The sequence below is a fragment of the Camelus ferus genome, chromosome 16 (assembly GCF_009834535.1).
Source record: "Camelus ferus isolate YT-003-E chromosome 16, BCGSAC_Cfer_1.0, whole genome shotgun sequence".
Lineage (NCBI taxonomy): Eukaryota > Metazoa > Chordata > Mammalia > Artiodactyla > Camelidae > Camelus > Camelus ferus.
This window is the reverse complement of record NC_045711.1, coordinates 37,948,847-37,967,191: the sequence shown is the minus strand read 5'-3', so window position 1 is coordinate 37,967,191 and position 18,345 is coordinate 37,948,847. Positions and strand designations below refer to the sequence as shown.

At 34.4% G+C, this 18,345-nt stretch overlaps 1 protein-coding gene across 3 annotated transcripts in view; it reads left to right on the top strand.

Moving 5' to 3' along the window:
- The window catches only part of PAFAH1B1 (platelet activating factor acetylhydrolase 1b regulatory subunit 1), a 67,422-nt gene extending 49,686 nt beyond the window's left edge, over window positions 1-17,736 (top strand). For all 3 annotated transcript variants that reach the window (XM_032457448.1, XM_032457449.1, XM_032457450.1), the window contains 7 exons: window positions 406-612; window positions 6,236-6,404; window positions 8,137-8,239; window positions 8,961-9,189; window positions 10,520-10,621; window positions 12,745-12,901; window positions 13,883-17,736. In XM_032457448.1, coding sequence (XP_032313339.1) covers window positions 406-612; window positions 6,236-6,404; window positions 8,137-8,239; window positions 8,961-9,189; window positions 10,520-10,621; window positions 12,745-12,901; window positions 13,883-13,956 — 1,041 coding nt within the window. In that variant the 3' untranslated portion in view covers window positions 13,957-17,736. The remainder of the gene's footprint in view (window positions 1-405; window positions 613-6,235; window positions 6,405-8,136; window positions 8,240-8,960; window positions 9,190-10,519; window positions 10,622-12,744; window positions 12,902-13,882) is intronic.
- Window positions 17,737-18,345: the final 609 nt, after the last annotated feature.

Genomic DNA, 18,345 nt, shown 5'->3' with positions numbered 1-18,345 from the left:
ACAGATGCTCCATAATGTTAGCTTTCATTATGTATGTTATGATTGACATGTATAATGTAAACTGGTTTGGAAAGGATTTACTAAGAGTGACCGACTTAGAAGGGATCAACATAGATGCCCCACTCTTCCTCTATTTACTGGCACCTTCCGAAATTTTCTTTGAGTTAAGTAGTTACAGCACAATGGTACTGAATTTTTCTCAGTTTTCAGTTTTGTCATACCACTAAAATTTTGCTGATACATAATATAGATCATTTTCAATTAAATCTAACATGCTTTGTAAATTACTGAAATTTTATTCTTCATCTGCATGTATGGATGCAAATTAAAGGCAGTTTTTTAGAATATGAAATATACTCTTTTTATCAGAACCTATCTGTACATAACTATGTGTTCCTTCTCAAGGTTATGGAATTAGAATCAAAACTAAATGAAGCAAAAGAAGAATTTACGTCGGGTGGACCTCTTGGTCAGAAACGAGACCCAAAGGAATGGATTCCCCGCCCACCAGAAAAATATGCATTGAGTGGTCATAGGAGTCCAGTCACACGAGTCATTTTCCATCCTGTGTTCAGTGTTATGGTCTCTGCTTCAGAAGATGCTACAATTAAGGTAGTTTTTTCAAAATTGAAAGCTGTGCAATAGGATAATTGTTAGAAGCAGATTTAATGTTAACTGAGTGCAAGAAATCAAAAGATCCTGAACTGAGGATGACCTAAGCAGAGGGACAGGAGAAACTTTTTTCACTCTGAAAACTGTGTGATTGGTTTTAAACCTTAAAAGACAGAAGTAGAAAAAAATTTAATTTTATTTTCTGAGAGACAAGCTGCCAAATAACTTCACTGATGAATTTGAGATAATTGGGTGTCACTAATTAAGCATTGGACAATAGGTCACCTAGTGCTTGAATGACTTTTATTCTTGGAGAATAAAAATATAAGTATGTACCGTACTTATAGCAGAGGTGATAGTTGAAAATACAGGATTATGAAACTATAATTCAGGGATGAATATATTCTGCAGAAAATTTCAATAGAGGATTTGTTTAAATTGCATTCTCCGTGATGTATTTAATATTTGTTTTGATTCCAAACTAAACAGTAGTTCTCTCCAGGGGTGTGGGGATATAGGAGCTTTTCACTTTGTAAGTTATGTATTTCTGTCATTTTTGTATTTTTCACAATAAGCATTTACATTTTAATATTTTATCTTTTAATCAGAAAAAAGTTTTTGTAATTCCCTTTGATCGAGACACAATACAGTGACAGTTGTATAAACCATCTACAGGAAGATAAGTAATATATAGTTCTAAAAATTTATGTATGTGTCTCTGTTCCAAAGCTTATTTCAAATTAAGTTCTAGATTTTATGTTTGATTTATAGAGGTATAACTAAGAAAATGTGAGTAGGTTGCCAAGATTGTGTTTATCACATAGTAGCAGTCAGCATAAAATGCAGGCATTACTTAACCTGTTCTTCAAATTAAACATGGTTTTATGCTTTCCTTTTGTGGTTTCTTTACTTTCTAAATCAGTGACTTCCTTTAATCCTGTGGGCTGGTGATCCAAGGGGTGGGCTGCAAAGTAATTGGAAGAGAGTCTTAAATTCATATGTGCTTCACATATTTCTATAGGCTGAGATGATTACATACCAGATACAGTAATATATTAGTATTTTTCAAATTACATAGACATGTCATTAATTTTTTTGATTTCATGATAGTCTTGTCTACTAAAAACTGCACGCACTGCTATCATGAAGCATAGGGATAAAGGCAGACATTATTTAATAGATGGAAAACCCCAGTCTTAACTGTTGATTTTGCAGCAGTGGTATAAAAGCATAAACAAAACTGCTAATGTGCCATCTTAATGTGTACTCTATTGAGTCAACTTTAAAATACTACAAATGGAAGTTTTACAAATTTTATCTATAATCATATCACGTATCTCAACAACTACTAAAAGTTCTTCCTTCTATTTAGTCTTTATAGTGTGCACAACTGGTAGTTGCATTGATGAACAGCATTTAGGGGTTTGCATTTCATTGTTGTTGTTTTCTACCTTTTAAAAAACTTTATTATATATTTCAGGGAGGTAATTAGATTTATTTATTTAATTTTTAATAGAGGGACTGGAAATTGAACCCAGAACCTCATGCATGCTAGGCATGCATTCTACCACTGGGCTATCCCCTCCCCCTTTGTTTCCTTTTTTGATTAAACTTACTTTAGAAATAACTTTCTTTTTTCTAATGAAATCACTTTTAATGATTTTTAAACTGATCTTTTTACTTATATTTGGAGATTTTATTGGGTAGTTAATGGTCAGGAGCACAGGCTCTGGATTCAAGTTCTGACCACGCCAGTTTAATAATTTATGTGTTATGAGCAATTAACTCTTTGTGCTTCTCTTTTCTCATCTGTAAAATGAGGATAATTAATACCTGTGTCACAGGGCTTTGGGAAGGATTAAATGAGTTAATACATGGAAACTGCTTTAAAAAGTGCTAGCCAGAATACTAAAGGAGTACTCAGTGTCAACAGTTTCTCAGCATCGTTAAGAAGTCTTCCTTTGAATTTTTATTTCCAGCCATCTACTATCATAAGTAATATTGTTCTATTCATTTTTATACATAAATCTTTCTTTCTCAAATTATTTCCTTGGATATTTTGTGGAATGGAAAAAAAAACTTGTTTCTACTCTAGCAATTTTCTTTCTTCAATTCTGGTAAAGCTAAGTGATTTCTAAATGATGATTGTGATAGAACTACTTTTGAAAAAACTCCAAGAAGCGCACAGAGAATTTTTTGTAATTTTGTGACTATCTTGGTCAAAGTGCTTAAAGCCTTAAAGCGTTTAAGGCTTAAATTTCTCATTTGTTGGAAGGAGGATTAAAAATATCTGTATCATAAGAGTCTTTGGCTTAAAATGAAGTAATATATACGTAATGCATATTGCATATGTACAGTGTCTGGTGGATAGATGGTAAGATCTCAATAAACTGTAGCTAATGTTACAGTTATTGATAAAAAATTAAAATTTTATATTAAGTAATGTCTTACGCATCTGGTAAATAGGACAGGTTCCTTTTAGAGCCATTTATTTACATCATCAATATTTGAACTAATGATTTAAGAAAAGTGGTAGAGGATGGGTATTTGATATAGTTTGTGACAGTATTTTTAATTGTGTTAAATTTTGAAACATCATTTCTGGTTGTCATTTAGAACTAATTCTTAAATATTAAGAAAAATGAATAGCAGACAACTGAAAAGTACATTAAGCTAATAAAGCAGATGAATGATTGCCAACTTGAATATTTAGAGTTGAAACAAGTGTGGAAAACAGTAACATCTCAATAGAAAATAGACTGTAGGACATGAACAGACAATTTATAGAAGAAAAAATGGCTAACCAACAGCAACAGAACTTTGGCCTTACTACTGATAGTAGAAGAAATGAAAATTAAAATGACAGTAGATATCAAATCTGCCAAGATATCTTACTTTTTAAATGAGAATTCCCGATGGTGATAAGAATTTGATGAAGCAGGCATTCTCATTACATTTGATACAATCTTATGGGAGAACAATTTAGCAGAATATATGAAAGACTAAAAAGCTTACACTTCTTGACTCACAGTTCTTTTTCTCCATCACTGTCTGACCTAAGTATTGCAAAATGAGGACAGATATTTTTCAATAGTCAAAGATTTCACTATAATGTTTTCTATAATAATGAAAAAGTGTTCCTGTTGTTTAGAAAACAATAGGAATTCTTTTTGAATAATGTTTGCTAATAAGTTTTTAATGGCATGGAAAAATCCTTATGATAAGTTAAAGGGAAAATGGGATGATGAAATATATACAGTCACTATTACGAAAAAGAGCATAGAAAAATGGAAAAACCATGCCATTAGTAGGATAATGGATATTTTTATTGCCTTTATATTAGTACATTATAGATTTTTTTATCGTGAACATTTATTATTTTTATAATCATACAAAAGGTAAATATCAAGTAAAGGAAAAATAAAATCAATTCTCATTAATTCTTGACATTTATAAACTAGGGCCAAAATACCCTGTTTGCTTACCGTTTATGAAAAGACCCAGTTCATATTCTGGGTATATTTATTTTAGAGAAAATGCTTTAGTGTTCTTTAATGAATACATATAACGTTATCTGAAATGGAAGTGAATTTCAAGATCACACCTTATTTATTTTCAGTATGTAGAATATTCATCTCAACTCTTGGTGTCAAAATTAAACAGATACCAAAATGAGTAAAGATATTACACACAAAAAAAGAAAACTATAGACCAGTATAATACCATTCATGAACATATGCAAAGTCCTTAATACATTATAGGTAAATTGAATCCAGCCATTCACAAAAAGAATAATTAATATGTCGTAACTGAGGAGGGTTTATCCCAGAATGCAAGATTGGTTCCACATGTGAAAATCAACCAATGTAGTATACCATATCGACAAAAAAAAATAATAGGCTCAGGAAAAGCATTTGACAGAATTGCAACATCCATTCATAATAAAAACTCCCAACAAGCTAAGACAGAGCTTCCTGAACTTGGTAAAAGTCATGGAAAACCTGCAGTGGTTGTAACGGAAGAAAACAATGCTTTTCCCCTGAGATCAGGAACCAGGGCCAGGATGACCAGTCTCAACCACTTACATTCATCTTTGTACTGTAGTGTCTAGCCAGTGCAGTAAAGAAGAAATAAAAGGCGTAAGATTGGGAAGGAAGAAATAGAACCGTCTGTTTACAGACAGCATGATCCTCTATGTAGGAAATCCCAAACAATCTACTAAAAAGCTGCTAGAACTATGAACTGAATAAAATCACAGGGTACAAGGTCAATATATAAAAAATAGGGGGAGGGTATAGCTCAGGCTGGTAGAGCGCATGCTTAGCATACACAAGGTCCTGGGTTCAATCCCTAACACCTCCTCTAAAAATAAATATATAAGTAAACCTAATTACCCCCTCTCCAAAATAAATAATAAATAAATATATAGTAATTGACTTCTACAAACTAGTAATGAATAATTGAAAATTGAAATTAAAAAATGCCACTCACAGTAGCATCAAAAAACTCCAAAATACTTAAGGATGAATCTAGCAAAATATGAACAAAATTAAACTTAACAGTAATCACTTCCATGTAGAAGTACCTGAACATTTAAATGGTAAAATTTTTACTTGTTTATATTAGGAAGGGTACTTAAGTTTTCTGTAAAAGAAATCTTTTGATAGCTTATTTTTCTTAATGTGTTTTTTATATAGTTGTAATCACGTGTAATTTTGTGTTTTTACATAATATTATTGTATCGATGCTTACAAATTCCTTACTGTTGCAAATTTTATGTCTATGTCACTATTTCCCTGATGTTGGATATTTAGATTGTTTTCAAGTTTATAAAATGCATTTTGTGAGTTTCTCTAAATTGGTTGACGTATACCCTACCACAGATACATTTGAACGTATAGGAAGATAAGTTGATTTTAGAGCAGTCATTTGATTTTAGAGCATGTAATTAGTGTTGGTTAAAGACTGAACTTCAGACTGGCATTTGGCCCCTGGAGTAGAAGTTAGTATGTCCTTGAGATCTGTTTGTAATAATATTTATTCTTGATAACTCATTATTTTTATTTTTTTAGAAAAATTATCTTTAAAAATGTGACTGGCTTGGTGTTTTTACATCAAAACGACATATGCTTTTGTTAATCTGCTATTTATGGACAGTTACAGCTTATGAAGTCTTTCCTTGGCCTCTTAGATGTCTGATCTCTGCTTGTCTAGTAGAATTGAGTACTCCTTTATCATTCTCCTAATATAATTACCTATAAAGGCCCCTGAAACTTTTTTTTTTTTTTTTTTTGGTACTTACATTTATTTTTTAACATGTCTGTTGGCTATCAGACTGGGATGGGACTCTGTGTTATGGCATTATATACCTAATCAGTAATATGGTTTGGTATATGGTAGATGTTTAATGAATGTGGTACTAGAGGTCTATTTTAATAGTTGCAACATTGATTATCTCTACAGAGAAAAAAAAACCAATTTATACTTGGTATGTTATTTCTAAGACAGTTACCCTTTGTCACTTGCTCAGTTAATTAGTCAATAAAGTGCAGACTGGCCTTATTACTTTAAATAAGAAAGGAGTGATGGATTGATGTTAACCAATTTTCTATTCACTTGACAGGTGTGGGATTATGAGACTGGAGATTTTGAACGAACTCTTAAGGGGCATACAGACTCTGTACAGGATATTTCATTTGACCACAGTGGCAAGCTTCTGGCTTCCTGTTCTGCAGATATGACCATTAAACTTTGGGATTTTCAAGGCTTTGAATGCATCAGAACCATGCATGGTAAGGGGTGGAGGATAGCATTTTGATACTGGTCTCCAACATAGCATTCCATAGAAAAGGATATTGTTTTCTAACGGTGTATAAGCTCCCTGCATTCAGTTCTTAATTGTCTATATTGGTGGAGGAGCATATGATATAGATGGTCCAAGGATAAGTCATGGTAATTAAGAGATTTTAAGTATCTCTTAATGGTTATAAAAGATTTCATTTTCATGAATATTTTTGGGTAAGAAAAACTGCTAGGGCATTTATCTGTCCTTGAGAAAAAGAAAATGAAGTTACTGGGGCTTTGGGAGGGTCTTTGTTTTTGTTTATTTTGTTTTTTTCGTTTTTCTCAGTTGGGAAACTGAAGTCAGAGAGAGGAGATACAGAAAATACTGGAACCCAGATTCACTTTGCTCACTTTAAAATGTACCGCATAGGGGAAGGGTCTAGCTCAATGATAAAGTGTGTGCTTAGTGTGCATGAGGTCCTGGGTTCAATCCCCAGTACCTCCATTAAAAATAAACAACAATCCAACCTAATCCCCCCCCCCAAAGAAACCAAAAAGCAAACAATGTTCCATATATACTACAGTCTCATTAAGTTGTTTTCCCAGGCCTTGTCATGGAGACTATTTTTTGAAGGAGTTTGGCTTTGTAGAAAGAGCTTGGGCTTTTGAATCAGATATCTGGGTTCAGATTTTATTTGTTTACTTACGGCATTAGGAAATTTTAATCTGTTTAATCTGTAAGATGAATAATACTTAAGTATTGAATAATACATAAGTAATAGGATTAATGTGAGGATAAAATAAGATCGTATACTCAGATCATCTGGTTTAGTACCTAGTACAGAGGAGGTGCTCACTAAGTAAGGATTTTTGTTGTTTCTTTAAACATGATTAAATATGAATGTTTGAATTTTATATATGGAACACATGCTATGCAACTTAAAAAAAAATTAATAGATTATCCAGTGATATTAGCACATGAGCTATGTGATTACATAGAGAGTATAATTTGAAGGATATGATCTCCTCCTCCCCCAAATTAAATGCATTAGAGAAACTTAACAATTAAAGGAATTTTACTGAATTCCTTTGTAAAAATCTATGTTTCTTTAAGTAGCCTGTATCTTATTGCAAAAGATAAAAAGAGTTCTTTCCAACTATTGTATATTCCTTAAAATAATATGACATTTATGAGGATTCTCTGGGGTTTCTTTTACAAAGGATACCTAATTAATTAGCATTGTGAATAATACACATCTTTACCCCATGAACATCAACCAAAAAGAAAAAGATAATTTTCAGTCAGTATTTTAAATATAGAACCAAATGTCCATTTTTCTTATCCATTCTATTTTATCTTTGTAAATCTTATTTCTGTCTTATATCAGACTAGCAACCATGGAAAATTTTGTGTTTTTCTAGTGTTCATAAACATTCAGCATATTAATATATTCAAATGCTGATTGATGATACCAGTCCCTTGTGATTTTAAAACAATTGTACGGGTTGACATTTAATTGTAAATTGATCTGGCTACTTACTTCATTGTAGATTATTTTATTAAGTTGCTAATTCCTTAACTTTTTTGTGTAAATCTAACTTTCTTACCAAATTTACATAAAGTTTATAGTATTTGAAGTTGCTGTGATATTTGAAATCCCATAGTGAAACCTCATGGTAAACTGAGGTTTAATTGCCCTAAGTGATATATCGCTTAATGCATTGCTGTTTTTATTTTAGGCCATGACCACAATGTTTCTTCAGTAGCCATCATGCCCAATGGAGATCATATAGTGTCTGCCTCAAGGGATAAAACTATAAAAATGTGGGAAGTGCAAACTGGGTAAGTGGATTTACTTGAAGAGGCTTCAGCTCAAAGAGATAATATTAAACAAACAAACTAAAAAAAAATTGTGTTCTGAATGTTCCAGTAATTTTGACTGTAACCCAGAATGATTACCATGACAATTATATAATACACTTTAAAACTAAGTTTTGATTTCTAAATGTTTACCCTGAAGAAACAAGAGATATTATGAAAGAGACTCTATGTCCTTGAGAGCCATTTTCTATGTAATGGCTTATTTTCTCTGTGGTCTTTTAGGTGATCTGTGTATTGAATTAAAATGTAAATAACATTTGTGCAGGTATGTCCCTATTAGGCTTAATTTGGTTGTGCTTAGAAATACATGATTATTATAATAAAACCTTAACCTACTGGTTTTACCCAGATTAGTAAGAGCATGCCTTTTCCCCAACATGGCTAGAAATATTTTTGTTAGGTTTATTGTGTGTGCTTAGTTAAAAGGTTTTATTTCTGTTTTTTCTTTCTAGATTTTGTTGATTTGGTTAGCTCCGTAATGATGCTCCCATCAGCTTATTTTAACTGATGTTTGACTTTCCAGCCTGTTCTCATCTTGTATTAACTAGGAATGTACCTGTATTCTGTTGACTTGCACATGATGCCATTCTCTTCATTGCAGTGCATAGCTAGTTTTGTATCGCTTCTGAGAAGTGTCCCAGCCATTGCTGTTTACGGTGCAAATTATTACTTATTTTGACAGCTACTGTGTGAAGACATTCACAGGACACAGAGAATGGGTACGTATGGTGCGGCCAAATCAGGACGGCACTCTGATAGCCAGCTGTTCCAATGACCAGACTGTGCGCGTATGGGTCGTAGCAACAAAGGAATGCAAGGCTGAGCTTCGAGAACATGAGCATGTGGTAGAATGCATTTCCTGGGCCCCAGAAAGCTCATATTCTTCCATCTCTGAAGCAACAGGATCTGAGGTACTGATGATTTATGTGTTATTTCATGATTTTGTTGCTGTTTTCCCAGAACCTTAAATAACCTGATTCTCAATTTCAGAGTCATTAATGCATTTAAAAATCTGCACCCCAGATTCTGATCTTGAAACTCTTTACTCTTTCCAACTTGCAAGTGTGTTTATATTTTTTAACCAGTGATTGTCGCTGTCAGCTGAGCCTTGATGTGGGCTGGGATGGGGCTTTTCTTGAGAAGTAAAAGTGGTCATTTAAAGTTATCAGAAATGTCATTGTTGTAAAAGTATACCAATGCAAAATAAAACTTATGGAGAGGTTAATGTCATATTTTAGAAGAATAGACTTCATTAATGAACATAATTATTTTATTTATAAATTTACGGTGAAATGCAATTCACTAAATGTTTGTTTTTAAATGGATATTTCGTATGAAAGCCTCTGATATTCTTAATCATTAGAAACACTAGTTGAGTCTGTTTTACTTTTTTTTATGATTCTTAAATTATGCTCTTCTTGATTCTATTCTTTATGATTAATACCTTAAAATCATAGAATTATTTCTGTGAATAAGTCATATGAGCAATAATTGACCACATTTCTTTATTATAGAGACATTTATATCATGGATTTTTTAAAATTACATTTTAATAGATGAAGGAGAATCTCCCACCCTCCCCAGTTTCTAAATGAAGCTTCTATTGTAATCTCTCTCATTTGGCTGGCTCCTTGCAGTTCAGATTCTTTTTACTGCCACCTGGTGGTGATTACTTACCATATATCATAAATTTCATTCTGGCTGAACTTTATAATGAAGGCTGGATTAAGTAGTTTTAAAATTCTTGATTATGTAAGTCTTGAGCAGTAAATTTATCATCCATTGATTGGTATTATACAAACTGGATCTTAATTTAAGTGGTTATTTTCTATTTTTATATTATCTGGGTCTTTCCTGTGTAGCCTAGGTATGTCAAAAGACTTCTGTATTTCAAAAGAGAAAACCATGATAAAGTCATGGATTTGTAATGTACAGAATGGTGACTAGAGTTAACAATACTATATTGTTTACTTGAAATTTGCTAAGAGGATAGACTTTTAGTGTTCTTATCACCCCCCCAAAAAAGTAGTTATGGTTGTTAATTAGCTTGACTGTAGAAATCATTTTACAATACATACGAATCTCAAAACATCAAGTTGTATACCTTAAATATACACAATTTTTACTTGTCAAAAAATACATTTTTATAATGTGAGAAACGGAACATTTCTAGGTAGATATCATTTAAAGTATGCTTAGCTAAATTCTTGCCTGGGAAACTTACTTTCATGTTTTCTATAGACTAAAAAAAGTGGCAAGCCTGGGCCATTCTTACTGTCTGGATCCAGAGACAAGACTATTAAGATGTGGGACGTCAGTACTGGCATGTGCCTTATGACCCTTGTAAGTTTGCATAACCTCACTGCTGCTTTTGCATTTTTACTATGTTTGTATCTTTTTAGGTTAGGTGCCCTGTGATATCTTATTAAATAATCTGAATTATTTCAGGTTTTAAAATAACTTCTTATAAAAATATTTTTCTTATTAATTATTGTTACAGTGATATGGAAGTTAATAGTATGTTATACAAAGATCTGCAAAGCCAGTCAGTGCTGGGAGGGGGATCCTAGCCACTGTATCTCTAAAAGTTATATAACATCTCCTGTGGAGGGGAAACAGTATTATTATAGACTCATTCATTTTTGAAGCTCTTTGCTTCTTGATTTTATTATATTTAATTTTAATGTGAATTATTTTAACTGTTAAGTATTTGTTCACATGTTCCAGTTTATTTGACTTATTTTACCATTCTGAAATTAATGGTATTAGCTTTATGACTTGAAAAGGCTTATGAGGATACATAAACAATAGTATGGGATTGTGGACATTCTTGTTTGCCTTCAGGAGTTCTAAAGGGATCTGTTGACATTAATCCAGTAGCAGTTTTTATAATTTGGTATCGATGTTGGTTTTAGAAATTCTTTAGGTGCTAACCATACCTTGCTCTCTGTAGGATGTGGTAGACACATGAAATTAAACTCTCCTCTTACTAGTATTCTGAGCTGAGTTCAGATGTACTATTATTGCTGTGAGGAAATTTTAAAATTGGAAAGCATGTGCTCTCTTCTGTAACAACACAGGTCACCATTAATTTCCCTGGAGATTTCTGGCTCCTATTTTTCAACTAAAGGAAGGTTCTTTTTTCCTCCTTTATTTTGGTGTGGCCACCACAAATGTGATTTGACTTTTATTGAGACTTCTACAGCTATAGTGATTGGTAACTTTTATAGGTCATTATAATATAACACAATATTTTAAATAAGGTCAAAGGCAAAAAAGTAAACCCAGGCAAAAGATATGTCATCTTGGTTGTCTGTCTTTTTTTTTTTTTTTTTTTTTTAATTTAAAGAAAAAAGCTCTTTTGGGGGCTTCTTTTACAAGGGCAACATAGTTATTTACATTGTAGAAAATTTGAGAAATATACAGAAAAACTAAAAGAAAATAAAAATTACTTTCACATCACTCCACCATACCTGATAGTACCTACCAAGTGTGTTTTTCTAGACTAGAGCTATCCAGTAGAACTTTCTGTGATGATGCTCTGTGTCTGCACTGGCTGGTAACGGTAGCCCCCTAGCCACAAGCAGCTATTGAGCTCTCAAAATGTGGCTGGTGAGACTGAAGAACTGAATTGTTGGTTGTATTTAATTTTATTTAGTTTATATTTAAATAGCCACATGTGACTAATGCCTATTCTATTTGTGTATTTCTAAACCTTTTTCTTAAATTACTATGTAGATGAATATGGTGGATTGTTTTGTTTTTTAATTATACATGCTACTTTGCAGCAGACTTAATTTAGAAGATTTGTGACAGTTATGTCGTTAGATACACTGCTAATGTACAGTGCTTTGATGTACATCTTTGTTAACTAAGTCACCTACCTGAATACATTCTTAATTATTTCTTAGGGTACATTGCAAGAAATAGAGCTGCTGGACAGGGGATATAGATGGATTGATGAATAAAGATATGCAGTAAATACTTGTGTATCTGTCACCTAGAGTCACCAGTTGTTAATGTTTTATGTGTGTGTGTACATTTTATTGAACAATTTGAAAGTTACTTATAGACATCATGACACTTGACCCCAGATATTTTAACGTGTATGTCCTAAAAACAAGGGTATTCTACATAACCATAATAAAATTAATCACATTAAAGAAAGTTAACATTAATACATACTCAAATTTTCTCCAAGTATCCCAGTAGTGTCCTTTATCATTTTACTTTAGCCTGTATCCAGGAGCCAGTCTAGTTTGACATATTGCATTTATTGGTCATATCTTGTTGGTTTCTAGTTTACTTTAATCTGGAAGAATTCCCTAAACTTTTTTTCTTTTTTGACATTGACATTTTTGGTGCATGTAATTTCAGTGCACTTTGAGTAATGACTTAACTGTTTTCATAGATGCTATTTAAACTATTTATCCCTTTATTAATTCAAATACCCTTTTGAATTATAGGTAGGTCATGATAACTGGGTACGTGGAGTTCTGTTCCATTCTGGGGGGAAGTTTATTTTGAGTTGTGCTGATGACAAGACTCTGCGTGTGTGGGATTACAAGAACAAGCGATGCATGAAGACCCTCAATGCGCATGAACACTTTGTTACCTCCTTGGGTATGTACAAGTTACGAGGTTTCTGAGCAGTTACGTTTTGGAGTGCCAGACCTAACAGTTTTATGTAACCATGTGGACCTTTCCAGGTAAGAAATGACCATGTGCTTTCAGAGCAGAATAGAAAAAAACAAGTTTAAAACTTTATGGATTCCTATGATTTGTTTTAAATTCTCCTTTCCTTAACTCTCCATCATCAGCCTTGTAATTAAAAAATTACTTTCTCCATTGCACAACATTGGTTTTGGAAACTAGAATTATGAAGAGGATGCTTATTGACCACTGTGATAGGTAATTTTTCTCCCCTACTAGTTTGTAAGTTTCTCAAAGGAAATTTCATTCAACTTCTTTCCTCTGGCAGGTATATACTATCATGTGTTGGAATAATACTTACATTTAAACTTCCTTACTGTCATCTGGACCTGAATCTAGAATTTAAGATAGATGAGGGAGGGTATAGTTCAGTGGTAGAGTGCATGCTTCTTAGCAGGCATGAGGTCCTGGGTTCAATCCCTAGTATCTCCATTAAAAAAAGAATTGAAGATAGTGAATATAGTAAAATACAATACACTGTGGTATGATGGATCTAATGATGACAATAAAGCCTCATCAAAAAGAACTGGGCTAATGCTTAACCTTACAGGATCATTAGAAGGATGAATCGTGAATATGGAGCATCAGCACTAAGTCTGAAACGTAGTAAGTGTGCAGTAAGTGGACACACGGAGGCTATCCTTATTGTTAGAGTGTTCGGGATGGAGATAGTGGAGGTGGTATTTTTGTAGGGTATTAAAGGATCTAATCATTAAGTCTCAGCTTCCCTAACCTAGTTGGTAAGCTTGATATACCTTCTAGGTAGGTGTGAGGGTGTATAGAGAGAAAAATGAGTATTTCTGGCACTTGGACGTGCTTATTTTGTGGCTTGTTACAAATTGCATCTGGCTCAGTCAGATTTTAAAATCAGCCTTTCCCTTTTTCTTTCAGATTTCCATAAGACGGCACCATATGTGGTTACTGGCAGTGTAGATCAAACAGTAAAGGTGTGGGAGTGCCGTTGATTGAGTCTCACTTGGCCCCTCCTCCCTTTTTTCCTCTGGATGCACTCTGATGATACCATGGTTACCCCATCGAGCTCTGTTTAAATAAATATTGTCCTTTCATGTAAATTATTCTGGATGTAGATTGAGCTTATTAAATGTTACACACAAAGTATTCATGCATGGTGAATCCAAATTGTATACTGTAAATTTACATACGTTGTCTAGAAGTACTATAGGGTTTAAAAACCTGGGCTGGCATTGGTCACACCAGGCCTAAGAAGGCAGAAGTTGAATAAATTGAACTAGGGCACTAAACTGAATAGTTGACAGTGTCATTTTATGTTGGATTATTAATTCTTGTTTTTCTTTCTGCTATCTGTTGGTGCCTGACTTGATGGCCTCATTTGGGGGAAAGTGGTGGTTATTAGGGCTTTTTCTGAAATGTGTATCTATGTAACATCACTTAAGTGTGCTTAATAAATCTTCTTTAAGGATGTTAGATAATAAGGCTACAATTCAAAATCTTCTGAACCATCTATGTAATTAAATGGGGATTACACATTGGAATTTTTGTCATGACACATTTGCCAAATCAATAGGATGCATTTGTTTGGCAGCCGATCAAGCAAAGGCTAGTGGTATATTTATGTAAGAAAATGACTGTAAATCTGAAATAAGAAAAATCTCAGCAGCTAATAATAGCAAGTCATTTATTTCATTTGGGTCTTAATACTTTGTAAACAGGTTAAAGAAACACTGTAATACTCTTAAGCTTCTGTTTTCCACACTAGACACACTTCTAGTTGTATCCGCCATACTGTTAGACTGTATAGTGATGTGACTTCCAAGTAGAATTTAATCTTCCCATTGAGTGTGTCATGGTACAAATCACTATTTGTTTTTGATGTTCTTTAGGGATGTGCAATGTGCATTACATGATGACAAAGAAATATTGAAAAGGTTATGTTTGCCCATTTTAAGGGAGTGGGAGAAATATAGCAGTTTTTCAACATGAATCCGATATCGATTTGAACTGTGTTTAACTTAACCAGTTTATAAAAAGACAGGGTTTAATGGAGCGTGCATAAAAATGTACTGTTTTCACCTTCTGTTTATATATAAATGTTTGAGTATATGGGCCTATCTATAAGTGGATAAGTCTGTATATGTGTATCACACACGTACAACCTCCATGTCCTTGGGTCCTGAGTTTTTGAAGAAGTGCTAAAACATATAAATAGAATAAATCTTGCTGTGGAATACCATGCTTTAGAACAAATCCTTTTCCTAACGCTTCTGAAAACTAGGTCTGACTCTGTGGCAATTTTTCCTGGCTAAGGGAAAATCACTTCCATTATCCCCACCCCCAAATTGGCTGTTGAGCATTTTACACATCCTGATATTGTATGTTGTGATCCAAAGTTACTACAACTAAATTGAAGAGAATTTTTATTTATGACTTTGAAAACAATATTCCATTGCAGATTATTAATAAATAATTCCATTGCTTAGCTAACCAACTTTTTTTTATTTTGAGGTCATTTGAAAAGTTAACAGAACAATGAAATAACAGATAGTTTAACGAGGAAATTTATTCTGGGTTGCATTTATTCATTTGTGTAATGTGATTTTTTTTTAATGGCCCTTTTAGTATTAAGTGGCAGTTTGGTTCCTGAAAAAGACAAAGGGTTAGTGTTAACGTCCTGTAGATACACAGAGAGAGAATAGGCCATATATTTACTAGAAGCAGCTTTATGTCTAGCTTGTGTCTTTTTGTTTGCTTGTTTGTTTTTAATAATTCCTGAGAGATATCTCTGGAAGGCAAAGTGTTTTGAAAACTAATGGCTATTTTTGAGGACAAGAATTACAACTTAAGCTAATTTCTTAAATACATTAGAGTAACTTTCAGGACAATATTGCCTCACAACCCTGCTCTCATTGAGAAGTCTTTTTATTTCCCTTTAGCTGTTCTGACTGGATTTTTCTACAAAAGCTATGGAAGATATCTTTGTTCTCATTTGCTGCTATTTCCTGTCCTATTTTAAGAAATATAAATACATAGAAATGGTGCATCTTAACATTTGTACATGTATAAATGTCTTGTATTTTAATTCATTTTAGCATGTAGCAACACGAATTGTTTAAGGGTAAGCCACAACATCTAGAAATCACTCCTAGATACGAACAATAAAGGAAAAAATGGTACCGATTTACGAGGAAACAAAGCCGCCGTCCGCTGGGTTTTCCCTGCAGCCTGCAGTGACTTTTCACTGACAAACGAGGAGAAACTATCACTCCGTAAACAAAGTCATCCTCATTGGGAGATTGCCACGGCTTGCTGCTTAGTTGAGTTACCAGACATCCTCCATTTGCGAAGCAGCGAACATTGAATCTCAGGGATGGTCCTCAACTGGATCCAAGTGTAACGAGCCCCGTTTGAATAACGAAGGGGGTGGGGAGGGTGGTCCATCCACAATCCGGAATCAGATGTGCAGAGGTTTCCCGCGCTGTTGTTTGACACTGCCCTGTTGATGCCCTTTCTTCCTGTTTCCTCCGTTTTCTCTGTCTGCTGTCTAACCCTGTGCCTTGCCTGGGATAAGTACAATGAGGTTACTGGTTTGGATTGTAAGTAGAGGAATTTATTAATTGGTTTAGAGGTTCACTGCTGCTTTGTCACTTTCTCAATCAAATTGGCCACTTATTTAAGAAATAAAAAGCTGGTAGAACTGCATCCTCAGCTGATTATTGACCTTTTGTGTGTGTGAAAACAGACATTCCAGTGCTCTTGAGAGTGCGAGCCATGGAAACTGGTTTAGACACAGCTTGGAGAATAGTTGCTTTTTGACATGGCATCTTGCACTTTAGGAGACTGAGACCGTCCAGTTTTGTCCGTGTGTGTGGTGTGACCAATGGTGTGCCCAGAGCACTGCTCTAAAACTCACTAGTGTTAGCACGTCGTCCGGCGGTGGGCGCTCGCTGTAGCCTTGGAAGCTTTGGCTCTAGATCACCAAGCCCAGTCTCCTTACTGTCAGTGCCCTGCTCTCCTGTCTGCCTCTTTCCGTTTCTATGTGAACTTCCAGATAATATCACTCATTAAATAGTTTTTTTTTAATTCATTTAAAGAAAAACTATTTAGAGGTAAAGGATATTTTGTTTTGTTGACAGTGGTGGCTTGATAATCCTTAAGCAACTGAAGTTAAAATTGTTAAATTGAAGGAAAAGGCACTTAAAATGGTTACTCTTACTGTCCAGCTGTATATAAGTCCAATGTGTTAACTAACCTAGATGATGCAAAGAAGAATCTCCTGGTAGAGAAGTGACATGTACAAAAAAGGTTTCGGTTTTTTCAGTGGTGGGGTGGGGGGAGGGCAAGCTGGATTTGCAAGTCACGACTGGACTGAACTGGCCTTTTTATCTTTCCACTATATCATGTAAGTAGCTGCTTTCTTGTCCTGCCGATCCTTCAGGCAATCCCCAAAGCTCACTCTGAAGATGGTAGAAACAAAATCTTCCGAGTTAGAAGTTGATCCTGACACTGACATGAAGGCGAGCATTGATTTCATACGAAGTTGCAGAGGTGGTGATTGGAGAAAACAGTTCCCCAGATTGTAAGAGTTAACTGAAGATATTGACACAATTAAAAAAAAATCAGTAAAGGAATGTATATAATATTGCTCTTGTGTTTTACAGTAAGATTTGTTGCTCTCAGACTGTGTAAAACAAAATTTATTCATGTTTTCTGCATATTAAAAAATCTTATTGTACCAATTGGTAAACTATTAAATGCCTATAAAACTAGATGTGGGCTTTTTTTTTTTTTTGGTCTTTCTGTGCACAGATTTAAAGCCTTTTAAATTGTATCCTAATAGAAGGTGGGGTTGTTATCAGCACCAGTCATAGGAAGACTAAGATGCAGATTGGTGGCAAGGAAGCAGGGCTTGGGTGGAAGGCCTTTCTTAGGGGCAGTGCCAGCACTGCCTTTGCTGTCTGCTTCACCCTTGTTGCTGGGAGCGCAGCTGCAAGGGCTCCTGCTGTGGTGGTCTCCCACAGACCACTGGGTCTGGCTGCTCCTGGCTGTTCTCTGAGGCCCCGCCCTCCCCTCCAGCAGCGCTTTCTGGTAGTGACTAGAGCTGAGGCCGGTAATGACCTGTTAAAAGATTTGGCCCTCCGTGGTGGTCAGGGAGTAGGGGGACCCTACCTGCTTTGTTCTATTAATGAATGAGCCTCTTTATTCCACCCAGTGGCCTTGGGTTCTTGAAAATTCTTGATACTGTTTTAAATTTTGGTTGAAATGTACAGCCTTCTGCCTTGCCCCAGAAGCCCCATAGCTTTCTATGTGCTTTCCACACATTGGCAAGGTCCTGCCTCTCATTTGCTGGCTGCTGCTCAGCTAGCATCCGCGATGTC